We start from the raw sequence: 23,602 nt of genomic DNA on the forward strand, positions 1-23,602 counted from the left end.
AGCTAGCTTAAAAACTCTGAAAGTTACAGTAGTTTGAAAATGGCGAAAAATAACTTTTTGACTGGTATAGTATACACGGTGCCGTCCAATTTTCAACTCTGTCTCACAAAATTTTTGGCATTTTCAAGTCTGTGTAAAGAAAACAAAAGCTCCTTATACCGTACTCTTACAATATATTGCACAAAAAGTATTTAAAAGCAGATTAGTTAGAGAATTAATGTTATTATACAGCTATATTTTTTTCATAGGGATACCCACAAAATGACTCTTAGCCATATGTTGAAATTTTTTGACCATTTGTCAAAAAAATCGAGCATATTTTAATTCTAAAAAAAATCATAATCCTGGAAGTAGACAAGATAGAACCATCATTCAAACAGTTTTTTGAATCCTGAGACAAGATCTTCAAGAAAACATACAATTCAAGTAAGTTTAACCAAGAACAAAAAAGGGCCTGGTATCCCTATATAGCAGGCCTCGTCTCAAACAAAATGGTGAGTCGCGATGGACATATAACGTGTACTCAATTTTGTTTCGCAAATGCGATCATGGTGAAGAAAGGTCGATTTTGTCTACTGTTACATGTAAACAGAACCGAACATTCAAAGAAATTTTGGAGGAACACCATCCAGGTTTTTCTGAATGTAAAATGTACTATATTCGAGTTGAATGTGCCAGTGATGCTGCTGGGCCGTGGTTGGAAGTACAGCAGACAAATATACAGGTCGGCGAGGCTACAAACAACTTCACCGTAAAATATGTGCGTTTTTCTAGCGAGTGACTGCAAAAAGCTGAGGATTTACCTTTGGATAAACAGTTCACTTTCCTGTCAAAGAATTGTTATTCAGCCATATCAATTTCCGTGGCAGTCTATTCTAATAAACCAATTCAATTCTACTGATGAATATTTTATTTTAATATATTGGTATTCAATTTAAGTGCGTTTCATGAGGAAATTGTTCACTGGTAGTTTGTTTGCGTACAAAATGCACATTGAGAAATAAAAAAAAATGAAAAAAAAATTCCCTACCTACCTACCCTATTTTTGAAAACCATGTAATCAGAACAGCACATATTTTTTTTTGCCTTATGCGTCCGTGTTTAATACAGACATCTCTGTAGGTGATTCTGGTTTCTCAATCGAAATGAATCAAAAGTCCGACATTGACAACATTGACATAAAATATGTCCGAAAACTTTTGTTTTATTCAACCAACTGATTCATCTCCTTTGATATCCCCTAAGTTACATGTGAACAGTCCGGAAAGACTGACATCGATGTCTCCCGGGCCCCCATGCATACAGTATGGCCGTACGAGTTCAAATATTTCAGTGTTATACATTTTCTTGTCCTTCTCTTTCTTTTTGAGCCAGAGTCATTATTGTGAACACGGCTAACAAATAAATAATATTTCTTCACCGTTTTGCAAAATATCTCGTCTCAACCGGGCGCATGGGCAACGTCTTCGCACGTTGGTCAAACTAATGACACTGTAGCCTAGTGTAGGTCAGGATACTACCTCCATGGTCAAAGTAAGATTGAATAAGGAAGACGAAAATGCTGTCATCGATTGACAAAAATGAGAAGGAACGAGTCAGTAAATATCAATCCATAAAGGGGAGATCAAGACTGCCATCCCCCATGATTAATCAACTGAGAAAAAAATATATATTTCGATCGACAGACTTACACAACCAGAGACAGCATTTTATTCAGCTTTAAAATAAGTCACCGCCTTTCCTATAATAACACCCCGTTTGCGTTTCGATCTACTCTGCTCTGTCCCCAATCGGAATGGTGTTAGGTGATAACGCAATCTCGACTGGCTTTTTAACCTCCCAGCGATAAAATGGGAACAAAATAGGCATACGAACTTTAATACCTGTTGCTGTACCACTGAGGTGATCTGCCGGCTGTGTCGCGTACGGGCCATGTGCAATACATCGTGTTTGTAAATATGTTAATTTCCTGTTTATTTCTTGCATACGGCACGCCCCACCACTCTTGAACGAGCCGTCACTCACCAGATTACGTCCTCATTATAAAGTATAATCAAGTTGCCCGCACATGTACTTCACGGCGCACATGGGTCGCTTCGGACATGGTGCTGGCAGCGTCCAATTTTCTTCACATTCTACATTCACGAAGGTTCATTTTTAGACTTTAATGACAATGTCAGATCGGTGTGCCAAAACAATGGCCGTGTCCGTCAAAAAAAATTACCAAGATTTCATGTTTTCGGAGATTCACCATAACAATCATACTGCGGATATGGCCGGATCTGCCTCCCTTGGGAAATTAGTACAGTAAACACAGCGACGTCAGTAAACACAGCGACGTCTGTACGCATGGCCGGCCATATGGAGAGGGAAGTAGGCATGGCTAGGTCACGGAACTAAAGGTCGCATTTACATATGATCACACTCCCTATTGAGGGCGCACTATACATGCCAATACAAGCTACACAAAAGACAGCTACACAAGTGTTGTGCTCTTCAGGCTCAGCTAGTTTATTTGTAACATTGAAAAAGAAAGAAAAACGCTGTAATATTGACTTATATAGCCACTTATGAGCCCCTGTGGTTTACCGACCAATGATGACATGTTGATGAAAACTCAGGGCGATTACGTTATTACGTTGTGACGGTCAAATTCATATTGAAATTTGTCTTCGGTCCTGCAGCATTTTGGCACTGCCATGATAACTGATAACAATGTTGTCGTGTCCATTCCCATAAAATCATTTGATTCACATTCGTCCGGTGTACGATGAACATTTGTTAGTCGACGTATTACCTTGTCAAGGTCGGTAACGAAATGGGACAAGGAAAAACGGGACCGCGGGATTGAAACGACTTCGACATTTCAGTTCACTGCCGTTGTGCCAAAACGTCTGCAAACCAAAGCAGCTATTGTTTTGTGGCGCGTGATTTCTGCATTGCTACGTATTTTGCCTTGGGAAAATTTCCTGTCGATGTCTTGAAGCCCATGCAATTGTTTCCACCTTGTATTTTCTAATCCCAAGTAGTTCAAGAGCCGCGGTTTCTGATATTTCATTTTTATTCATAAATTGTTCAACTCACTCAGTATTCTCATCGAACGGACGTCGGGTTTCTAGACCTTTTGGCGCAAAGTCGTTTCGGCCGCACAATTTCCGACGCCAAGACGTTTAGGCAACGCGACCAAAGACGTTTCGGCACTACCTGGTTGGGGGAACTCGTGCCAAATGTTACAAATCAAAACACTGAGAAGTATAGTGTCAGCATTCACATGCTCTAAAGTTTGTGAGAACATGGTGAAAAACCGTGAGGAAAGAGTTTCATATCATTTTCGATAGCAATAGCCGCCGACACTGTCAAAGTTTGAAAAGCGGCGCCTAAACGGCACTGTAAAAGTCATACTGGTCAGAACGCAAAGGTCACTCTTATGAATATGACTGGTCTGTCAGTTACATATAAGGTTGAAGGGAAAAAAATAAATCGTAACGGGGGTGTCGAAATGTCTTGGGGCCAAAAGAAGCCGAAACTTCGGCCGAAAGAGGCTGAATGTTGCTTGAATGTTGAAGATGTGAAGGGTGTCTGTTGCGGTATTCAAGTGTTCCCGCTGTCACTGAGGCCGCCAGTGGAACGTACCATTTATGTATACGGGACAGCCTCTTCAAAGATGTTTAACAGTACGAAACTTATCCACCACTCCTGGTGCTTTTACAAAAGCACAAAAATGTCCCAGATAAAACATTTAGTGTGTGGGCCATTTTTGTAATCTGAAATTGTACCGTCAACAATGTCATAAGTCTGACCTTGTCCGATTGTGTCGATAAATTATGATCTTTTGGGAGCGGCCACCCCTATGAGAAAAACGGTAAGACCCACCTTTCGCCAGGTACACTCTATAGTCTTGACCCACGCAGTGAACGGTAGGTGTTAATGGGATTTTCACAGCGGATGTTGTCTAAGTGCATGTGAATACTGTGACGCTGCTTGCTTAGCGTAATCCCTTGTCAATCAAGACTTAACGGTAGTCTCAAATGCCAAAATGTACACCTGTGCCTCTCGTACATTTTTATTCCAAAATTTCACCCAAAAACAGGAACTTCACGACCAAGATATTCTACACACAAGGAAGATCAATATTATAGAATACTTTTCAGGGATAAAAGAAAAATCGTGTTTTTATCTCAAAATACCAAAACAAAGGCAGAAAGCTACCTTAATGCGCCATGTGCTTGCTTTCGTCTATTTTTTACATCCATGGTTCAGCGCAGCTTTGTTTTCCTGATGAGGACAATAAGTCCAGGGCTACGTCACAAAGTATCGCAAATGCAACGTGACGTTCCTGCAGCTCGGGCACTTTCGATTGTCCATAGACTCATGATGTCATAAATAACGTAATTTTTCATTTGTCTTATACTTTCACTACGCTCTTGTCGATGTCGTTTGCAGTACCAGTAACTTACTCCACGGTTTTATTTTCAAATTGACTGTAACCTGTATTATGGACAATTTACGGTCAAGGGCAGCTCGACATGGTGTCATAAAATTGGCGTCATCCTCATCCTCAGCCTCTTGGGTCACGCGGAAATGAGGATAAGCGTGACACTACAGCGTCAGCTTCACCGGCGTCAGATCCGATTATTCTCGACTGCATCCGGTGGAATGATCAGTGTAAAAATGATTGTAAAAATGTGCTCCAAGTTTCACATCACTTTAAAAGTTAAATGTTAATCAAAACACCGTGGCGCTTGTATTTCATCATAATAGTAACCTCTCACCTTAATATCCGTTTCTCACGATGTAGTAACATTACAATATTCTTAGCCCTAAGTTCAAATCAGTGTGTGAAATTAACTTAAAATGCATGCTGGTCCGAAGGACCAATAGCAAATGGAATCTACTGGTCCTTCTTGACGTATGTTGGCCAACAGAAAACTGACAAAAAGCCCTTCAAAAATGTACTTTCAATTGAAAAGAGCTGATAACATGGTACATTATCAGTCTCTCCTACTCTGGTGTTGTTATATAATATTGATACAAATAAATGAACAAATATATATTTTAAAATTTAATCTTTTTTTGCTCAATAATATATGCCATGACTACAGGTAGGTATCACCAAGAACCAGATCTCTATGGAAAAAGGTTTTATAGTTCATTCCAAAATTAACATGGGAAAAAGTCTTTCAGTTTTCATTCCAAATTAATATGTAACAAGTCATCGTTGATGACACAGTCCCCACTTGTTAATGGGTACTTTGATTACAGGTCCTCAGAGAGGATAGAGTCCTCTTCATTAGGTCTGTGATAAAAATACTTTTGAATAAATTCGCTTGATACATGTGTGAGTTGTAGTTCAGGACATGGAAAAATCGTAATAAAATGGCCACACGGTGGCCATATTGGATCGTATCACAAAACAAATAAATGTGCATATGTATGACATAGGTCAATGTCCTTGTAGCAAATTTGATTAAAATTGGTTGAGATATGCCTGAGTTACGGCTTGTACATGAAAAAATCATAACAAAATGGCCGCACAGCAGCCATATTGGATCGTATCACAAAACAAATTAATGTGCATATGTATGACATTGGTCAATCTCCTTGTACCAACTTTGAATAAATTCACTTGATACATGTCTGAGTTATGGTTCTGGACATGAAAAAATGTAATAAAATGGCCACACGGCGGCCATATTGGATCGTATCACAAAAAATCAATGTGCATGTGCATGACATAGGTCAATATCCTTGTACCAAGTTTGAATAAAATCGGTTGAGTTATGCCTGAGTTATGGCTCTGTACATGAAAAAATCGTAACAAAATGGCCGCAGAGCGGCCATATTGGATCGTATCACAAAACAAATTGATGTGTATAGCTATGACATTGGTCAATGTCCTTGTACCAACTTTGAATAAAATCTGTTGAAACATGCCTGAGTAATGGCTCTGTACATGAAAAAATCGTAACAAAATGGCTGCACGGCGGCCATATTGGATCGTATCACAAAAAAAATTGACGTGCATATCTATGACATTGGTCAATGTCCTTGTACCAACTTTGAATAAAATCAGTTGAAACATGCCTGAGTTATGGCTCTGTACATGCAAAAATCGTAATAAAATGGCCGCCTGGCAGCCATATTGGATCGCATTACAAAACAAATCGACGTGCATCTGTATGACATATGAAGTAATCCTTGTACCAAGTTTGAATGAAATCGCTCCAGGCATCTCTGAGATATCTGCGTGAACGGACGGACGGACGCACGCACGCACGGACGCACGCACGCACGGACATGACCAAACCTATAAGTCCCCCCGGACGGTGTCCGTGGGGACTAAAAAGTCTTTCAGTCCTCATTTTCAATTAACATGGAAAATAATTCCAGTTTTCATTTCAAATAAACATGGGAAAAGTCTTTCAGTTTTCATCTCATATCTCTACTACATGGGAACAAGTCTCAGTATTATATTGCGGTTCTTAGCGTGTTCCACTGCGATTTTATGAACCTCTGACTAACTGTACGTGTGAGACTAAATTCGAGAGTCTAAAGTTGTCAGTACTAACCACAAACGGACCGGACCTTAGAATAAGTTGAGAAAGCAGATTTACAAGATATGCCGCTACCTTATGGGCAGAGCGATCACCGTATGTAGTGCTCGTCGGCATGGCATGCAGTACATACATCTTCGACTTATCAAATAACAACCAGTCGCGGAACTCATTCTGCCTTTTGCTAGCATGGGGACACACTGACCCATAGTAGGTCTAAATGGGGGACAAATTAATTTTGGGGGACGTGTAATGTATTTCAATAAAACAACACTGTACAGTCATTGTGTGTCATCATGACCTGGTACTATATTTGGTGTTGAATAGGCAAGTCAGATGGGTGCATTAAGGGTAAGAAAGTATATAATAGGCCACTGGTGTTGTGCTAAATTGTTCTAACGTGGAACTTTCAGTATGGTATGTGCATAAACTGCAGAGTTCCCCTAAGTCACCAAAATGATAAGCCAACTTTTTAGCTAAATCAAAAATCTTGTAGCCAATTTGAACAACTTTTAGGCAGTTTATGATCTCAAGTGCAGCAACAGCTTTTTCGGCATTCAGGAATTCCTAATTTTACAAATCAAGATGTTGTGTATGTTGTTCATGATAGTTTTTACATTGAAGAAATATTTGTTAAGTTTTTATTTCATCAATTATCTGTGTTTTTATGACATTAAAGGGATTGAAATACTTTTTTGTCATTTCTGGTGGTAAACTTTTGCCACCAGAATTAGTAGGCAATTTTAAAATCTGGTAGCAATGTGAGTGTATATTACCAGAGATACAGAATACTGATTCTGCAGCATTCAGTCAGTGTTCTCTAAATAATTACGGCTTTCATGCATTGGTGGCCATTTTTAGCGCACATTTAGTATATTATGTATGTATACCAAAGAGAGGTTATCATATAAGGTGAATCGGTTTATTTGCATCCATTTGCATGTCTGTCTGTATGTATGTATGTATGTCCGTCCACATCAAAAACTCCTAAACCGCAGCACCTACTGTCTTAGTATTTGGCACACAGGTGCACCTAGGGCCTAGGGTGGAGATGTGAATTTGTTCAAATGAACTTGTCAGTGTAAAAAATATGCAAATGAGGGGGGAAAGGAAAAACCCTGCAAATTACTAAAACTCTGTAACCATTGGTCAGATTGGTTTGAAACTTGGCATGCAGATTCCTTTAGGTATTCTAGATTAGGTGTGTACAAATGGGGATAAAATTTGCATGTTTCTATTTTGGTGTAATTTTTAGCTCCCATAGCCATATGTATATGGCAATGGAAGCTATTCTTATAGGCTAGGGAAATGTCTGTATGTATGTATGTCTGTATGTCTGTATGTCTGTATGTCTGTCCGTCAACATCAAAACTCCAAAACAGCTGCACATTTCATCTTGATATTTGGTGTGTACATGGATGATGGGCTGTAGATGAATTTTGTTCAAATGAAGTTGTCATTGCCAAAAATATGCAAATTAAGTGAAAAAATGTAAAAACAGTCAAAATTGAAAATCTCAATAACCACTGAGCAGATTACATGAAAAATTAGCATGTAAGTACTTTGGGCTGACCTGAAATAATTGTGCTTTTTTTGATTTTTGATATTGTTGAAAATATACAAATTAGTGCCAAAAAGGCGTTTTTGGTAAAAAATCTTCTTCTTCATGAACCGCTGGTCAGACAGCTTTGATATTTGGTGTACAGGTCCCTAGGGATAACCCAAATTGGATTTGTTCAAATTGTGATGAAATATGCAAATCTGTATTTTTAAGGAATTTTTTTGTCATTTTTGGTCAAAAATTTATTTCATCAAAACCGCTCGTCTGACAGCTTTGATATTTGGTATACAGGTCCCTAGGGATAACCCAATTTGGATTTGTTCAAATTGTGATGAAATATGCAAATCTGTATTTTTAAGGAATTTTTTTGTCATTTTTGGTCAAAAATTTATTTCATCAAAACCGCTCGTCTGACAGTTTTGATATTTGGTATACAGGTTCCTACAGATAAACTAAATATGATATATAGAATATATGATGAAATCTGCAATTTTGTATTTTTGGTGCAATTTTTGACATTTTGGTCAAAAAATGTGTTTCTCAAAAACTACTTGTCTGATGCCTTTGATATTTGGTATACAGGTTCCTGGGGGTTCTCCTAGTGTGATATAGTGAAATTTGATGAAATCTTCAATTTTTGTATTTTTGAGTCAATTTTTGCCATTTTTGGTCAAAATATTTGTTTCTCAAAAGTTACTCATGTGATAGCTTTGATATTTTGTATACATTTTTATACATAATTATGATGAAATCATCAATTTTGTATTTTTGCAGCTAATGTTGCCATTTTAGGTCAGGCCATCCTGAAATGAGCTATCAAAGATCTCAACCATCTTCATCAATACATATGTCACAAAAGTTGCTCTCTACATAACACAGCAGAGCTCTGTCGACTATTGGGTCGCTTGTTTTTTTCAAAACCGCTGGTCAGACAGCTTTAATATTTGGTTAACAGGTCCCTAGGATGACCTTAGTGAGATGATTTCGTACAGTCAGGAAATACTTTATTTTGTATCCATGTCTATAGTAGCTTCAGGGACATTGGCCCTATGTTTAAGATAATGTTGTGATTCAGTAAGCATTTGAAATGGTAAACTGTATTTGGTGTTGAAATGCGGTAAAAAATAATGAGAAAACATAGCTGAGGTGATTTCAGCAGGTTTGGTTTCCAAAAAATATATTCAAAGTTTTTTTCAATGTTAAAGAGTGATTGGGGGGGGGGGGGGGGGGGTCCTGGCAGATTTTGAAAAAAATCCAAACAAATGTCAATAAAAAAATCAGCCACAGAAGGTTTGTCAAAAAGAAAAGGTGAGATAGTGGGAAAAAAAGAATGTACAGTGTATCGGATAAAAAGATGTTCCTCATCAATCTTCCAAACACCCCTTTTATCAAATGGTACACACCCTGATGTATTTTTGTGTGCCATTAAACATGCAGTGTATTTTAGTTTAAGATGTCAATCAAGTTAGGTAAGGATTTGAAAGGAATAGTCAAGTTCACCACAGTTTAACTTTATCTCTTGTGTCATCATCCTTGTGTAATTGGTTAAGTTTGTAAGTTGCTCCAGATGTGGATGTACCAGCTGTTCTGGAAGAAAACAATGTTTACTTTTCCCTATAGGGTTCTGAGTTAATGATTGCATGTTGAAATCTCTCCATGTATCTGGTGCATGGGCAAAATGTAAATATTGGTTGCATGTTATGTATTTCAGTCTATGTCAAATATTGTAAATGAAAAATCAAAAACAGTTTGCTGTGTGCTTGTAAAAGATAACATGTATTATGTCAATTAAATATTAAAACTGCCTTGCAGTTTGATTGTCTTAAAATTATCACAGAAGTAGAAAATGAAAAGAAACTAATCAAATTGCTGTAACATATTCACCCTCAGTGTCTGTAGGCCTATACTTAACTATTTTATCATTACATTCAGCTTTTTGTTATATATCTTTATCACTCTCCATGGGCCAAGGCACACTTGGGGTCAATGTCATCACTCTGTGCCAGTCTGTGAATGTCAGTCTGTCTGTATTTAGGCCCATGTTTCATACAATTGGTGGTTTGTTTTGATAACTATATTTGGTATATAGGGATAACCTAGCAATACAATTTTTTTGACAAAATGTGACATGACTTCGGTGACCTTTGACCTCAAATATACATATTTGTCCATAACTCAGTAACCACAAGTGCTACACCCTTCATGTATAGTATGATGGACACCTTATGATGCCACATATTGTACCTCATTAATTATGTGCATATCTAATTTGAGCAAGCCAATAGAGCCTGAGGTCTGATTTTTGATATATAGGGATAACTATAGGAGAGAATTTTTTTTGACAAAATGTAATGTGACCTCGGTGACCTTTGACCTCAAATATACATATTTGTCCATAACTCAGTAACCACAAGTGCTACACCCTTCATATCTGGTATGATTGGACACCTTGTGATGCCACATATTGTAGCTTATTAATTATGCACATATCTCATTCTGAGCAAGCCAATAGAGCTGGATGTCTGATTTTTGGTATATAGGGATAACTATAGGGAGAAATTTTTTGACCAAATGTCATGTGACCTTGATGACCTTTTACCTAAAATATATGTTTATGTCAATAAATAAGTAACTACAAGTGCTATGTCCTTTGTATTTAGTAGGATGGGAGACCTTATGACAACACATGCTTTACCTCATTAATTTTGCACACATCTAATTCTGGGCAAGTGAATAGAGCTAGAGGTCTGATTTTTTGGCATATAGGGATTAATTTTTTCAAAATGTCATGTAACCTCAATGACCTTTGACCTTGATTATACATATATATGCATAACTCAGTAACCACAAGTTCTATACCCTCCAATTTTGATAGGATACTAGACCTTAAGATGTCACATCTTGTACCTCATTTATTATGCGCATATGTATTTCTTGGCTGGCCAATACTGCTAGAGGTCTGATCTTTTTTCCCGATTTAGAACCATAACTTAGACATGCCTCATGTGTTTCAAATTGGGAACAACGACATAGACCTATGTGCCCATAGATCTCAACATATACACTCCAGTGATACTTCTTAATGACCACATTTCCCTGCCCCATCAAGACTAATACTCCTATTACAAGTGGGGACTGTCATTGTCAATGACTTGTTTAGTTAATGGTTGTATCACAGTATTCAATATTTCTAATTCTGTATTTTTTCCATTTTATATTCTGAATAAATACATTAAACATATTTCACTGTCTCCAGTACATTACATTTAAGTATTTTCACTTCATGCACTTTATCCCTTTCACACATGTTCAAATATCTGACCAGAGAACAAACACTAAATAGTCCAGGATGGGAGCTACAGTGTCATTGACGCTATTTTTTCAGTTTTTAGTCAAAAAATCATTTTCTCCGAGACCGCTAGTCTGATTGCTTTGAAAGTTAGTATACATGTTCCTCAGGATGATCTCAGTCAAGTTTATACAAATTGAATTGAAATTTTCATATTTGTAATTTTGGGGCAATTTTCCCAATTTTTGGTCAAAAATTCTTTTATCCAGAAATATTGCCCCAAAATACAAAAATGCCGATTTCAACCTAATTTCAATGTATGATATGAAGATAAACCTTAGGAAGCTGTATACCAAATATAAAAGCAATCAGACAAGTAATTTTTGAGAAAAAAATTTTTAACCAAAACTGAGAAAAATTGCCGAAAAAAATACAAAATTGCAGATTTCATCAGGATTTGAATACATCGGATTTTGATCAACCTTAGGAACCTCTATACCAAATATCAAAGCTATCCGATGAGAGAGCATATTCGGTATACAGGTCCCTAGATTTGTTCAAATTGTGATGAAATATGCAAATTTGTATTTTTAAGGAATTTTTTGTCATTTTTGGTCAAAAATTTATTTCATCAAAACCACTTGGCTGACAGCTTTGATATTTCCTATACAGGTTTAGAGGAATGATCAAAATATGATGTATTCAAATTATGATGAAATCTACAATTTTGAATTTTTGGGGCAATTTTTGCCATTTATGGTCAAAAAATTATATCTCAAAAAGTACTTGTCTGATAGATTTGATATTTGGTATATAGTTCCTACAGATAAACTAAATATATTGAAATTTTGATGAAATCTGCAATTTTTTATTTTTTGCGCAGTTTTTGCTATTTTTTGTCAAAAAATTTGTTTACTCAAACACTACTTGTCTGATAGCTTTGATATTTCGTATACAGGTTCCTAGGGGTTATCTTAGTGTAATATATTAAAATTGTGATGAAATCTTTAATTTTTGTATTTCTGGGGTCAATTTTTGCCATTTTTGGTCAAAATCTTTGTTTCTCAAAAGTTATTTATATGATAGCTTTGATATTTGGTATTCAGGTTCCTAGGGTTTATTTCAATGTAATAGATTATTATAATTATGATGAAATCTTCAATTTTGTATTTTTGCAGCTAATTTTGTCATTTTTGGTCAGGCTCTCCCGAAATGAGCTAGCAAAGATATCCACCTTTGTCATCACACGTGTCACAAAAAGTTATTGTCTACATAACACAGCGCAGCTCTGGCTTGGTTTTTCAAAATCGCTGGTCAGACAGCTTTAATATTTGGTATACAGGTCCCTAGGATGACCTTAGTGAGATAATTTCATACAGTCAGGAAATACTTAATTTTGTATCCATGTCCATCGTAGCTTCAGAGACATTGGCCCTATGTTTATACAATTTTATCTTCCCAGATCTTCATCAACAATGAATGGCATGATTCTGTCAGTGGAAAAACTTTCCCAACCATTAATCCTGCCACTGGGGAAAAGATCTGTGATGTTGCCGAGGGTGATAAGGTAAGTGACTTGACAATATCAGATCAAGAAAGTCATGTTTTTCCTTCCCAAGGCCATGTCAAATTCCTGTCCCTTCAGATATTTCCAAGATGTTTGTCTTTAAAGGGGAAATCATCTGATTTTGGGAAGGGAGGTTGGGGGTTGGAGGGTTTTTAGAAAAATTGCAGGCAGTTACTGAAGGTCCAGGAAAACAAAATAATTTTATCTCATTGGAGCTTGAGAATCAAATTGTTTTAACAGACAGAAATAAAAAAATATCCAGATATGCCTGAAATCAGCAAAATTACTGAATTGTGATTCCAACATATTCTCTGGATGTATAATCTCTTCTTAATGCTACTTACACAGAACGCTGTTGTGAAACAGTGACATGTACTGGTATGCATACAGTATACTGGAAGAAACTGCATGTTCAAAAATCACTAATTGAGAAAAAATTGTGTTGCTTCTGGATATGGAGAAAATACGATGTGATGCCAGACTAGTTACAACAACAGAAAAACAAGTGGTTTCATATACCTAGTAGTTATACACAAAAAAAATTGCTGCCACACACACTTCTTCCACCCCACCCCACCTCAGAAATCAAATGGTTATCCCCTAAGAGCAGGATCCTATAAACTTTACTTGGTTTTGCTGAGTCGATCAAGTTCCTGGAGATCCCATTATACATTGTATATCAATACAACCATATTAGGGCAGAAAAGACATGGCATACTAGGTGTACCCAAAACTTAGTAGAGACACTCAGTATGCCAAGAAAGGGAAGGCCAATACAACATGAAATGGAAGGCCAATATACCAAGAGAGGGAAGGCCAATACAACAAGAAAGGGAAGGCCAATACACCAAGAAAGGGAAGGCCAATACATCAAGAAAGGGAAGGCCAATACACCAAGAAAGGGAAGGCCAATACATCAAGAAAGGGAAGGCCAATACACCAAGAAAGGGAAGGCCAATACACTAAGAAAGGGAAGGCCAATACACCAAGACAGGGAAGGCCAATACACCAAGAAAGGGAAGGCCAATACACCAAGAAGGGAAGGCCAATACAACAAGGAAGGGAAGGCCAATGCACCAAGAAAGGGAAGGCCAATACACCAAGAAAGGGAAGGCCAATACACCAAGAAAGGGAAGGCCAATACAACAAGAAAGGGAAGGCCAATACACTAAGAAAGGGAAGGCCAATACATCAAGAAAGGGATCGATCGAAGGCCAATACACTAAGAAAGGGAAGGCCAATACACCAAGACAGGGAAGGCCAATACACTAAGAAAGGGAAGGCCAATACAACAAGGAAGGGTAGGCCAAACTAGATAAGGCCAGGAAGAAAAAATAAATTGTTCATCGGAATCGCCGCTTCTACTTTGGCATATTTGGAATTTTTTTTTTTTTTTTTTTTTTTTGATCGCGGCAAATTCTTACTTCCGTATTACAAATATTTTTAGTACTGCCGCTGGTGGCGCCCTACACTGTGTCCGGTTTTCGCGGGCACGGGATTCTGAATGAAACTTCATTCGTGTTCGGACTTAGTTGACCGCCAACACGTTGTTGTTACGTCTAAATTTGGCGAATCACGACGCAAAGTGGGTCGATTTGGCCAGAAATTTGCTCGTTTTGTAAAGGTTAGTACATGTCACATGAGTATTAATTTGATCGCCAACATTCGACGTGATGGCCAACAGTTAGTTCCAGAGACGCTATTCAGTGCAGTGTTTGTCCTGATATTACGTTCGGCGATTTGTTCAACAAGATCGTGACAGCAGATGGACGGTGCACCCGATTGAATGAAAATTGCATCGAAAGTATAAAAAATTACGGCAATGACAAAACACATGGTTGCGTCGATGTTAAAATACGATCTGAATGATGACTATATAACTTCACTCCGATCACAGTACAGTGTTGTTAGACCATTATGTAAAATGTGTATATATAGACAGTGGTAAAGAGGCCAAAACATGGGGCCAAAGTAAAATGAAAAAACTCAGATGCTAGGTCCCACCAGGGCAATATTAAGGACAATACTGAATTGTTGAATTTCAGTGATTTGCTGTACATTTCAGTTTTATTCTGAGAGAATGTTGAAATGCTCAGAATATGTTGTGCAAACACTAACTGTGAATGTAAGGCCTATGTTATTGTTGGGAAATACAGTATTGAATTCAGTTACCATTATCAGTGTTTCTTGTCTGAGATATTTCAGGTAAAAAGGGAAACAATTATCTTGCCTTGTCTGCATCTGTGCAAAAATGCCACCGCGTTACCTTCGGCCTAAAAAAAAAAAAAAAAAAATTTCGCTCGCCGCTCCTGGGACTTGGTCCAAAAATCCGATGAACAAGATTTTTTTTTTCTCTGGCCTAAAGCCATTGATTTCAGGCCTATGAATAAATTCCAAGCATAATAAATCAACCTGATAATAAGTTGATCAGCTGATCATAAATGCACTTAGTATAAGTGGATGTATTTATTCACAAAATCAAGCACTAAGTTGGGCCAAATATATGCCTGCACGATTAATTGCATCATGATTTGTCCTGTCAGATTACAGATCATAATACTGTATGCATAAACAGTCAAGGCACATCTCAGTTTGGGGGGGGGGACTTTTTTACAGAGAAAAAACTCATATTGACTCATCTGCAATATGTCAACTGTTTGTTCATGTACAAAAATGTTGATTGTGCTATTTGAGCAGTAAGTCAGACATTTTGAAAGGCTACTTTTTATATGATGTCTTTCGGCAAAGTACGACGCGTCACTTTTAAAATCAGCACAACACAATGTGGACAACCAGTGTTTGCATCCTTGTATACCCAACATTTGTCCTCAATGTGTCATGTACCGTTATGTATAAGGTCACTCGCCCTATCACCTATGGTGACCCTGCTATTTCACGTTGGTATGGAAATAAACACATATTTGCCCATTAATCACATGTGCAGTGGCTTCTCCAGTTGCCAGGAAAATGAGAGATGTCAGATCTGAACAGCTACAGCTGTGTTATTTGTCAAAATAATTGCAAAGAAGGGACGCTGACTAAATTTCCAGCTCCAGAGTTGTGTTTGGCAGTGAGCAGAGTGAGACAGTGAGAAATGCCCGAGGAGAAATGGCATCAGCAAATTAGCAGACAGCTTTGTGGTTAAGCCTAACAAAAAAAATTGTACTGTTCCAATAACCCGACCTACCTACGGTATAATTTAGTGTCAACCGTAAACTTTTTAAAGCTACGTAAACACAGAAGTAAAAAAAGAAAAACCCGTAAAATCACTCGTTCGTTACTTGGCATTTGATTTTTGCTTGAATGAGGATGTCTTTTATGGTTTTTTTTTCCTTTTATATGTATGATACAATTTTCTAGAAATGTTATAGCCAGTGTTTGACTGCCCTGAACCCCTGAAAAATGCATATTTAAAATAAAAATATTTTGGGAAAAATCCCTGCATTAACCCACCTACCATATTTTTGAAAGCCATGGTATCAGAACAGCACAGTATATTTTTTTGACCTTACCAGCTTTGTCTAGAAGTGAAATGATTTGAACAACCATAAATGTGATAATTTATGCCGCATCTTGCAGTTTCACTAATGCTTTCACCTTTAAACTTTCTTTGACATCAGCATTCTCTGCCTCTCTAATTCATGAGAGATTTTAAATGGATGCTTGGCCCTAGGGCTTTGAAGTCAGTGTTTGTACTGTAGTTTAATTGTTTGCCTTGACATTGGTAGCCAAGTTAGTTGGTGTCTATGGTTCCAAAACTATGATTTTAATTCCTTAATGTGGGTAGCTTTTCGCTGATTGGCGGGAACTTTGTTAGCAATGACTTGGTGTACATCTACAAGCATATACTGTCCTAAATTATACACCGATTAACGGTAACTCATATGGTCAAGTTGTTCAAAATCAGCAGAAACATCAATCCACATCAAAGTCATGTATTAGTATGATTGTTAGTTTAATTGCCTTTATTTAAAGTCGACAAGTCGACAAACTGGTTCAACCAAAGGCTTTTCTCACACAGTGTCAAGTACTACAAACTTTACTCTATGTATATTAAAAAATATAAACAGAAAAAAAACACCGATAACAGATAACCCATGCTACAACTGTGACACAATTTCTACCAGGTCTAGCAAAGAAATTGCCCTAAAGCAAGACAAATGAAAATGATCGTGCATTTGTACTGATGTTCCAAGGTCAAGTGCATCGCAGTATAATTTACATTGTGTGGGACATGTCAGCTCAGTCAAAGGATTAAAGCATTGGAATAGTGCTCTACTAAATTGCAATGAACTTGATCCTCACAGGGTTATATAAAATCTGGAAAACCATTTGATTGTGTTGTTTTATGCATAACACAAATGCTTAATCACCCCCATTAAAAGTTTCTGTGTAAGTGGGAGACAAGTCAATCATATACAAGAAACATTAGAAAGTGAAACACTAAAATTATGTTATTTTCAAAAGGAAATAAAGGTTACAATGTATTTCATCGTAAATTATATTTTGTTACAAAAAACGCGCGTGTAACCTTTGCCAAAGGCCAAATACAAATTACATGTACATTGAGAGTTGTTTTGCTTTTTTATACTTGATTATTTTTAACAGGCTGATGTGGACAAGGCAGTTGTTGCGGCTCAAGAGGCATTCCAGTTAGGATCAGCCTGGAGAACCATGGATGCTTCGGATCGTGGAGTCTTACTCAATAAGCTAGCAGATCTTATTGAAAGAGACAGAGATTATCTTGCTGTAAGTGTTTGATATACACACCAACTGTTGAGCCATGAAGTTGTGCATTAGTGTGCAGAGATCTGTGAGTGTGCTTGCCTGAAGAATTTGCTCATGGCAACAAATAATATGAAATAAATATAATGTACAGAGAAGCCTTTGTTGGAGGCAAATGCCAGTGGAATTATTAATTAGGAACAACAACCAAATTTATTCTTTGACATCAAGAGCAAAGTACCGGTAAATCAATGTAATAAATGTGTGATTGGAAATTGCTCAAAAAACGGACTGAATATTAGATATAACAAATACATATATCCACATTGAAGCATACTGTGATATATTAGTCAATGCAAATTCAAGTGAAAAGAAAGACATACTACTTGCACTGGTGATGCAGGATCAAGTTTTTGCCATGGGTACATGTACATGTACATCACAAATAACACTGTGATGCCATACAAATACAATGACATTTGAAGCTCTTGCTATTTTTATCTCCGCTGTCTGCGATGCGGAGCTTGCACATGTATGATATGTTGATGTGTGGTGGCGTTCAGCGTCTGCCGTCCATCGTCCAGAGTTCCACTTCTAGCATTCAGTATCTGTCAACTTTTTACATTGAAGCTTCTTTAAAACAGCTAGTCCGATTTCTTTAATATTTTGAGTACAGGTCCCAGGGATGATCTTAATCAGATTTGTTCAAATCATGATGAAATATGCAAATTTGTATTTTCAAAGTAATTTTTTGTCATTTTGGGTCAAAAAATCTTAAAAAATCTTCTTCACAAATTCATATTTGGGATGTAGGTCATGTTTATGATTTGGTCAAAACTTTTTTTTACCAACACCGCTCGTATGATAGCTTTGATATTTAGTGTATAGGTTCATAGGGATGATGAAAATATGATATATTCAAATTATGATGAAATCTACAATTTTGTACTTTTGGAGCCATTGTTGTCATTTTTGGTCAAAAACATGGAATTTTTACTTTCATAGCACAAATTTCAAAGACAATTACACCAGTGATGTTCTGCATATTGTCCAAAAGTGGCTAAAGGCATCTCTGTCGTATGTCATCTGTACTTTATACACTTGCTCTTTTGTTTGCTCAAACTGTGTGGTTATGAAACATAAATATTTAGTAGAAATTCGTTTAGATTTCATGTGATACTTTTTACAGGAATATAAACACAAAGAGCACTTCAGACTTTGGCAGAGGAAAAACAATATTGTTTTATCGTTATTTCAGAGTCTGGAAACACTCGATAACGGCAAACCTTTCCATGTTGCCCATGATGCTGATCTAGGCCTGTCAATTAAATGTTTGAGGTAAGATGAAATGTGCCATCATTTGAAGGTAGAGAATGAAATCAATACCTTTTTTCACAAAGTTGAATTTTGTGTAAATCTCGTTTGTGCTCATGACATCACCTACGATACAAGACATTCAAGTTCAAAACAAGCACAAGTTCAGAATAGTTATCAATAGCTTAATGTAATCTTTAGTATTTTAAGAATAAATGTTCCTATATTCATGCCATTGATTTTCATATACGAGATGATAAATCTATTTGATCTTATGGAAGCTAGGTCCTTTGATATTCGAGTGTACGAGGACCTGTCGAAAACCTCGGTAACTACAAACCTGTATGGTTTTTGTTGAGTCTATGGTTTGTATTGTATGTACAACAGCAAAAAGACAAGATTGGGACGCATATGTTCTTCTTTTAATAATTGTTTGTTTTCTTTACAGGTATTACGCTGGTTGGACTGATAAGATTCATGGCAAAACAATTCCAATTGGTACGGATCATAATTAAATTTTGATTATTTGTGACTTCTTAGTTTTAACTCGAAACATGAAATATTTTAATTCCAGAAGTGATAGTTTTAGATTTAACATCTGTAATATGGATTGTGATTACTCATGAAATCTGGCTATGAGTCTCATCCTGTTCCTAAAGCAACCGATAGTGGGAATTTCAAGTTAACTTTAAAATGTTCCTGAAAGATGCAGTGATTTCTGTTGTAGCATGTGTACTTGTACTTCTTACATAAACAATTGTATCATAACTTTTCATCCATTTCCAGATGGGGACTATTTTTGCTACACCCGTCATGAACCTGTAGGTGTGTGTGGGCAAATTATACCGGTAAGTTTTGCATCCATATTTGATACAGTTCCAACACAGGGTATGATATTTGAGAGGGAAGAATATTTTGAGTTCAAAGCATTACAGATTTTCACAATTGTTGAAGGCATGTAATTTTACATGCTTTGTAAATTTGTGTATACCGGGCCGGTACACGGGGCATGTGCTAGGATGTATGGATGTGAGTGTGAATGCCTTATTAGAACTCATGTTTTGTCATGGAATGTCATGAAAACATTGTAACTTGTCATGTTTAAGTTGTCTAATCACCATTATCAGCTAGTGGTTTGTAATATGGTCAAATGACTTTTCGCGCTTGATTTCTTGCCAGGTAGATTTGCATGTAGGTTCAATGGCATGTACAAACCAATAAAACATAGGTTATCTTTCATTTCTCGTAGTTTATTGATGGGACATGTGCTAGCATGGATGGATGTGAGTGTGAATGTTTGATTAGAACTCATGGTTTGTCATGGAATGTCATGAAAACATTGTAACTTGTTACGTTTAAGTTGTCCAATCACCATTATCAGAGGTTTCAATATGGTCAAATGACTTTTGTGCTTAATTCCTTGCCAGGTAGATTTGCATGGTAGGTTTGTATGTACAAACCAATACAACATAGGTTACCTTCCATTTCTCTTAGCTTATTGATATTTAAACTATTTCTCCCTTTTCACCAAATGATCTTTTCTGTTCTCCTTTCTTTGCATGTATTCCCACAGTGGAATTTTCCGTTGTTGATGCAGTGTTGGAAGTTGGGACCAGCCCTGGCAACTGGTAACACCATTGTTATGAAACCGGCAGAACAGACACCTCTTTCAGCTCTGTATGTGGCAAATTTGATAAAAGAGGTAATTGTCAGTTAAAACTTTTAATTACAAGTCATGTAACTCCTCTGTCTTTGGTGTTTGCTCATATAAAAGCACAGAGCATACAGCCAATGAATGAGACAATTTTAATTGAGCTGTGTGTGTTTGATGCCACCTTTCTGTTTGAAAAGCGAAGAGGCATTACGACGAGTCTCAGGGCAGCCCTTTTTGCAAATATTATTGACACAACAACAAGTTATGATAAGAAGATTTAGATTTGATTGATAGATAATAATTTCACTGGTTCAATTCTAGTCATATAACACAAATCATTGGATGACCTGAGCCCATCACTTCAGCAAAATCTTTGTAAAAAGTCAAATTATGAGCACTTTTCTTGTTATCAGATTGGATGAACATAAAATACAAGGAAGAGCTCGATAGGGATACTTTGTGTTTTGAACAAGCTAGCCAAATGAAGAACAATAATTGATCTGTGTAGCCAAAATGCTCATTCTGACCAATTTCCTTCCAAAGGTGTAATTATCCATCCTTGGACATACAGTATACTTCTGTGTACATGTACATGTATGATCGGTAGGAGTACCAGTATTTTGACATGTATCATACTCTGATGTGTGTGTCACTGGGCATTGGAACCACAACGATTTTGACATTTTAAACTTGTTCATTTTTACGTAATTGCTATAACAGTATCTAGGAGAAATTTTTACAAACATTCTTTCATACCATCAGCAATATCTATTTTAAATAATACAGAATGAGTTGAACTCAATTTGTAGTTTTAACCACTTTTTTGTTCAAATCACTTTCATGTGCTGTTGATCAGCAGTGTCTTTGTAATTGTGTTTCTATGTGTGCCATTTTTTTGTATTTCATTTTATTGTATGTATTTTACTGCGAGTGAAAGAAAGACGATTTTCCATTTTTTGGACAATAAAGTTATTCTAATTCTAATTCTAGTTAAAGCCTGTCTCATGAATTTCTTTGCTGATTTCAGGCTGGTTTCCCACCTGGTGTCGTCAATATTATTCCGGGATATGGCCCCACAGCTGGTGCCGCCATCGCTGAACACATGGATGTGGAGAAAGTTGCATTCACTGGTTCTACGGAGGTAATTATGTCACAAAATGTTTAACTTGTAATCACTTGCTCTATCTGTCACAAACATTTCGGACTTCAACTATATTGTAAACATGATGTTTTTAATGATATATAAAATCATAAATTATAAACATGATATCTGGAAAAAAGGATTTGGACCTTGAAAATTGCTGAAAACATCCTCATTGTCTTTGAACTTGATGCTACTTTGAGTGTATGGACCCTGGTTTATCTTTATAAGGCCCCCAAAAATAATTTCTTGTCACTGCGCCTGCACGCATCATTTCGGAACCTGCATGTCATATGTCTTTTTTTAAGGGGTTACATACTCATCGGTACAGCTATCCTTGATATCCCTGTTTGCATGTCCAAAAATGTTCAAAAGAAAACGGAAGTATTATGCAGCCAGTGATAAAAGACAATAACTGTTGCATCAATAGTGCCAAATCAGCATAGTTAGGAATAAAAAAAAAAGAAAGGAAAAGAAAGAAAAAAAAGAAAACCATGTCACCGCATCACTTTTGCTGAATGCCAAGGACCAGAAACAGGGGTTTGTTTTGCCTAACTGTTCATTGTATACTTCAGTCTTGCCAAACAGCGCTGCATTGATTCATTGCCAGTGTGAAACGTACACTTGTAGTTGCCATGTACTGTCAGAAGACACCACAATGATTGATCATAATGGATATAGTCTGGTATCTGATCACTTGCTGTCTAGAATACATAATGTGTATCAAAACTCTGTCTGTCAAGTTATGAGTGATGCAGGTGATATTGGTCAAAACATTTTCAAAAAGGTTGATATATCGTCATTTATAGGAATTAGAAAAGGGGCAGAGCTCACAGAACATGTATCCTCTCAAATAAATGGAAAAAACCATGATAGTACAAGCGTACCACAATGAGGTCAAAGTGGATCAATTTGTCATCTGCCCAGCTAAAACTGAACATATTGCCAGTGGTATGACAGAATGAGACATCCTTATATAGTTCACAAAGAAGATTGTTTCTTGTCAACATTTTCCACATTTTTTTTACAATATATTTTACCCCTTCACCATAATGGTTTGAACCAATGTAATTGTTTTCTATGGTAAACTTAGACCTCTAGACAGGGAAATGGGGTTGAAAGGGTACACAGTTTAGTATTCCAATGACATGCAGTGCAGCCAGCCAGCAACAAGCTTGCAGTATGTTTACATCTGAGTGAGTCGGAAAGTGAAAACTTATGTCTCAGAAAGATGACTAACTTACATAAAAAGAATTTTAACTTTCAGTGATGTTTGCTGAAATTTTAGGTTGGACACATCATCCAGCAAGCAGCCGGGAAAAGCAATTTGAAGAAGGTTACCTTAGAATTGGGAGGAAAAAGTCCGAACATCATCTTCAGTGATGCAGACAGTGAGTTTGAAAATATCATTTTGTCTCAAAACATATGAAGTCACCTGCCTGCCATGACACAATTCTTCTGAACTTTTTTACCTACTTGCCGTACCGGCAAGTATCCAAAAGTTTACTTGCCCAATGAGTAAACCTGCCTGCCCCAATTTTTTGTCTGTTTACATTTTTTAGCTCACATTTGGTGTACCAATGTGAGGTTATCGTATAAGCTGAATCAGTCATTTGCATCTGATTTGCATGTCTGTATGTCTGTATATTTGCGGGTATGTGCGGATGTATGTCCGTCACACACAAAGGCTCCCATACCGCCAAAGCTACCATCTCAGTATTTGATGTACAGGTAGATGCAGGGGTTGAGATGTGAATTTGTTCAAATGAACACATCAGTGTCAAAAATGTGCAAACG

General features: G+C 36.9%; 1 protein-coding gene across 1 annotated transcript in view; it reads left to right on the plus strand.

Annotated features, from left to right (window-relative positions):
- Positions 1-23,602, plus strand: part of LOC139143561 (aldehyde dehydrogenase, mitochondrial-like) — a 43,279-nt gene that overhangs the window by 5,528 nt on the left and 14,149 nt on the right. The window contains exons 2-9 of the mRNA XM_070713995.1: positions 12,867-12,971; positions 17,580-17,720; positions 18,955-19,034; positions 19,459-19,508; positions 19,797-19,858; positions 20,584-20,712; positions 21,692-21,805; positions 23,094-23,196. Coding sequence (XP_070570096.1) covers positions 12,867-12,971; positions 17,580-17,720; positions 18,955-19,034; positions 19,459-19,508; positions 19,797-19,858; positions 20,584-20,712; positions 21,692-21,805; positions 23,094-23,196 — 784 coding nt within the window. The remainder of the gene's footprint in view (positions 1-12,866; positions 12,972-17,579; positions 17,721-18,954; positions 19,035-19,458; positions 19,509-19,796; positions 19,859-20,583; positions 20,713-21,691; positions 21,806-23,093; positions 23,197-23,602) is intronic.

Source organism: Ptychodera flava, chromosome 11 (genome assembly GCF_041260155.1).
Source record: "Ptychodera flava strain L36383 chromosome 11, AS_Pfla_20210202, whole genome shotgun sequence".
Classification (NCBI taxonomy): Eukaryota; Metazoa; Hemichordata; class Enteropneusta; family Ptychoderidae; genus Ptychodera; species Ptychodera flava.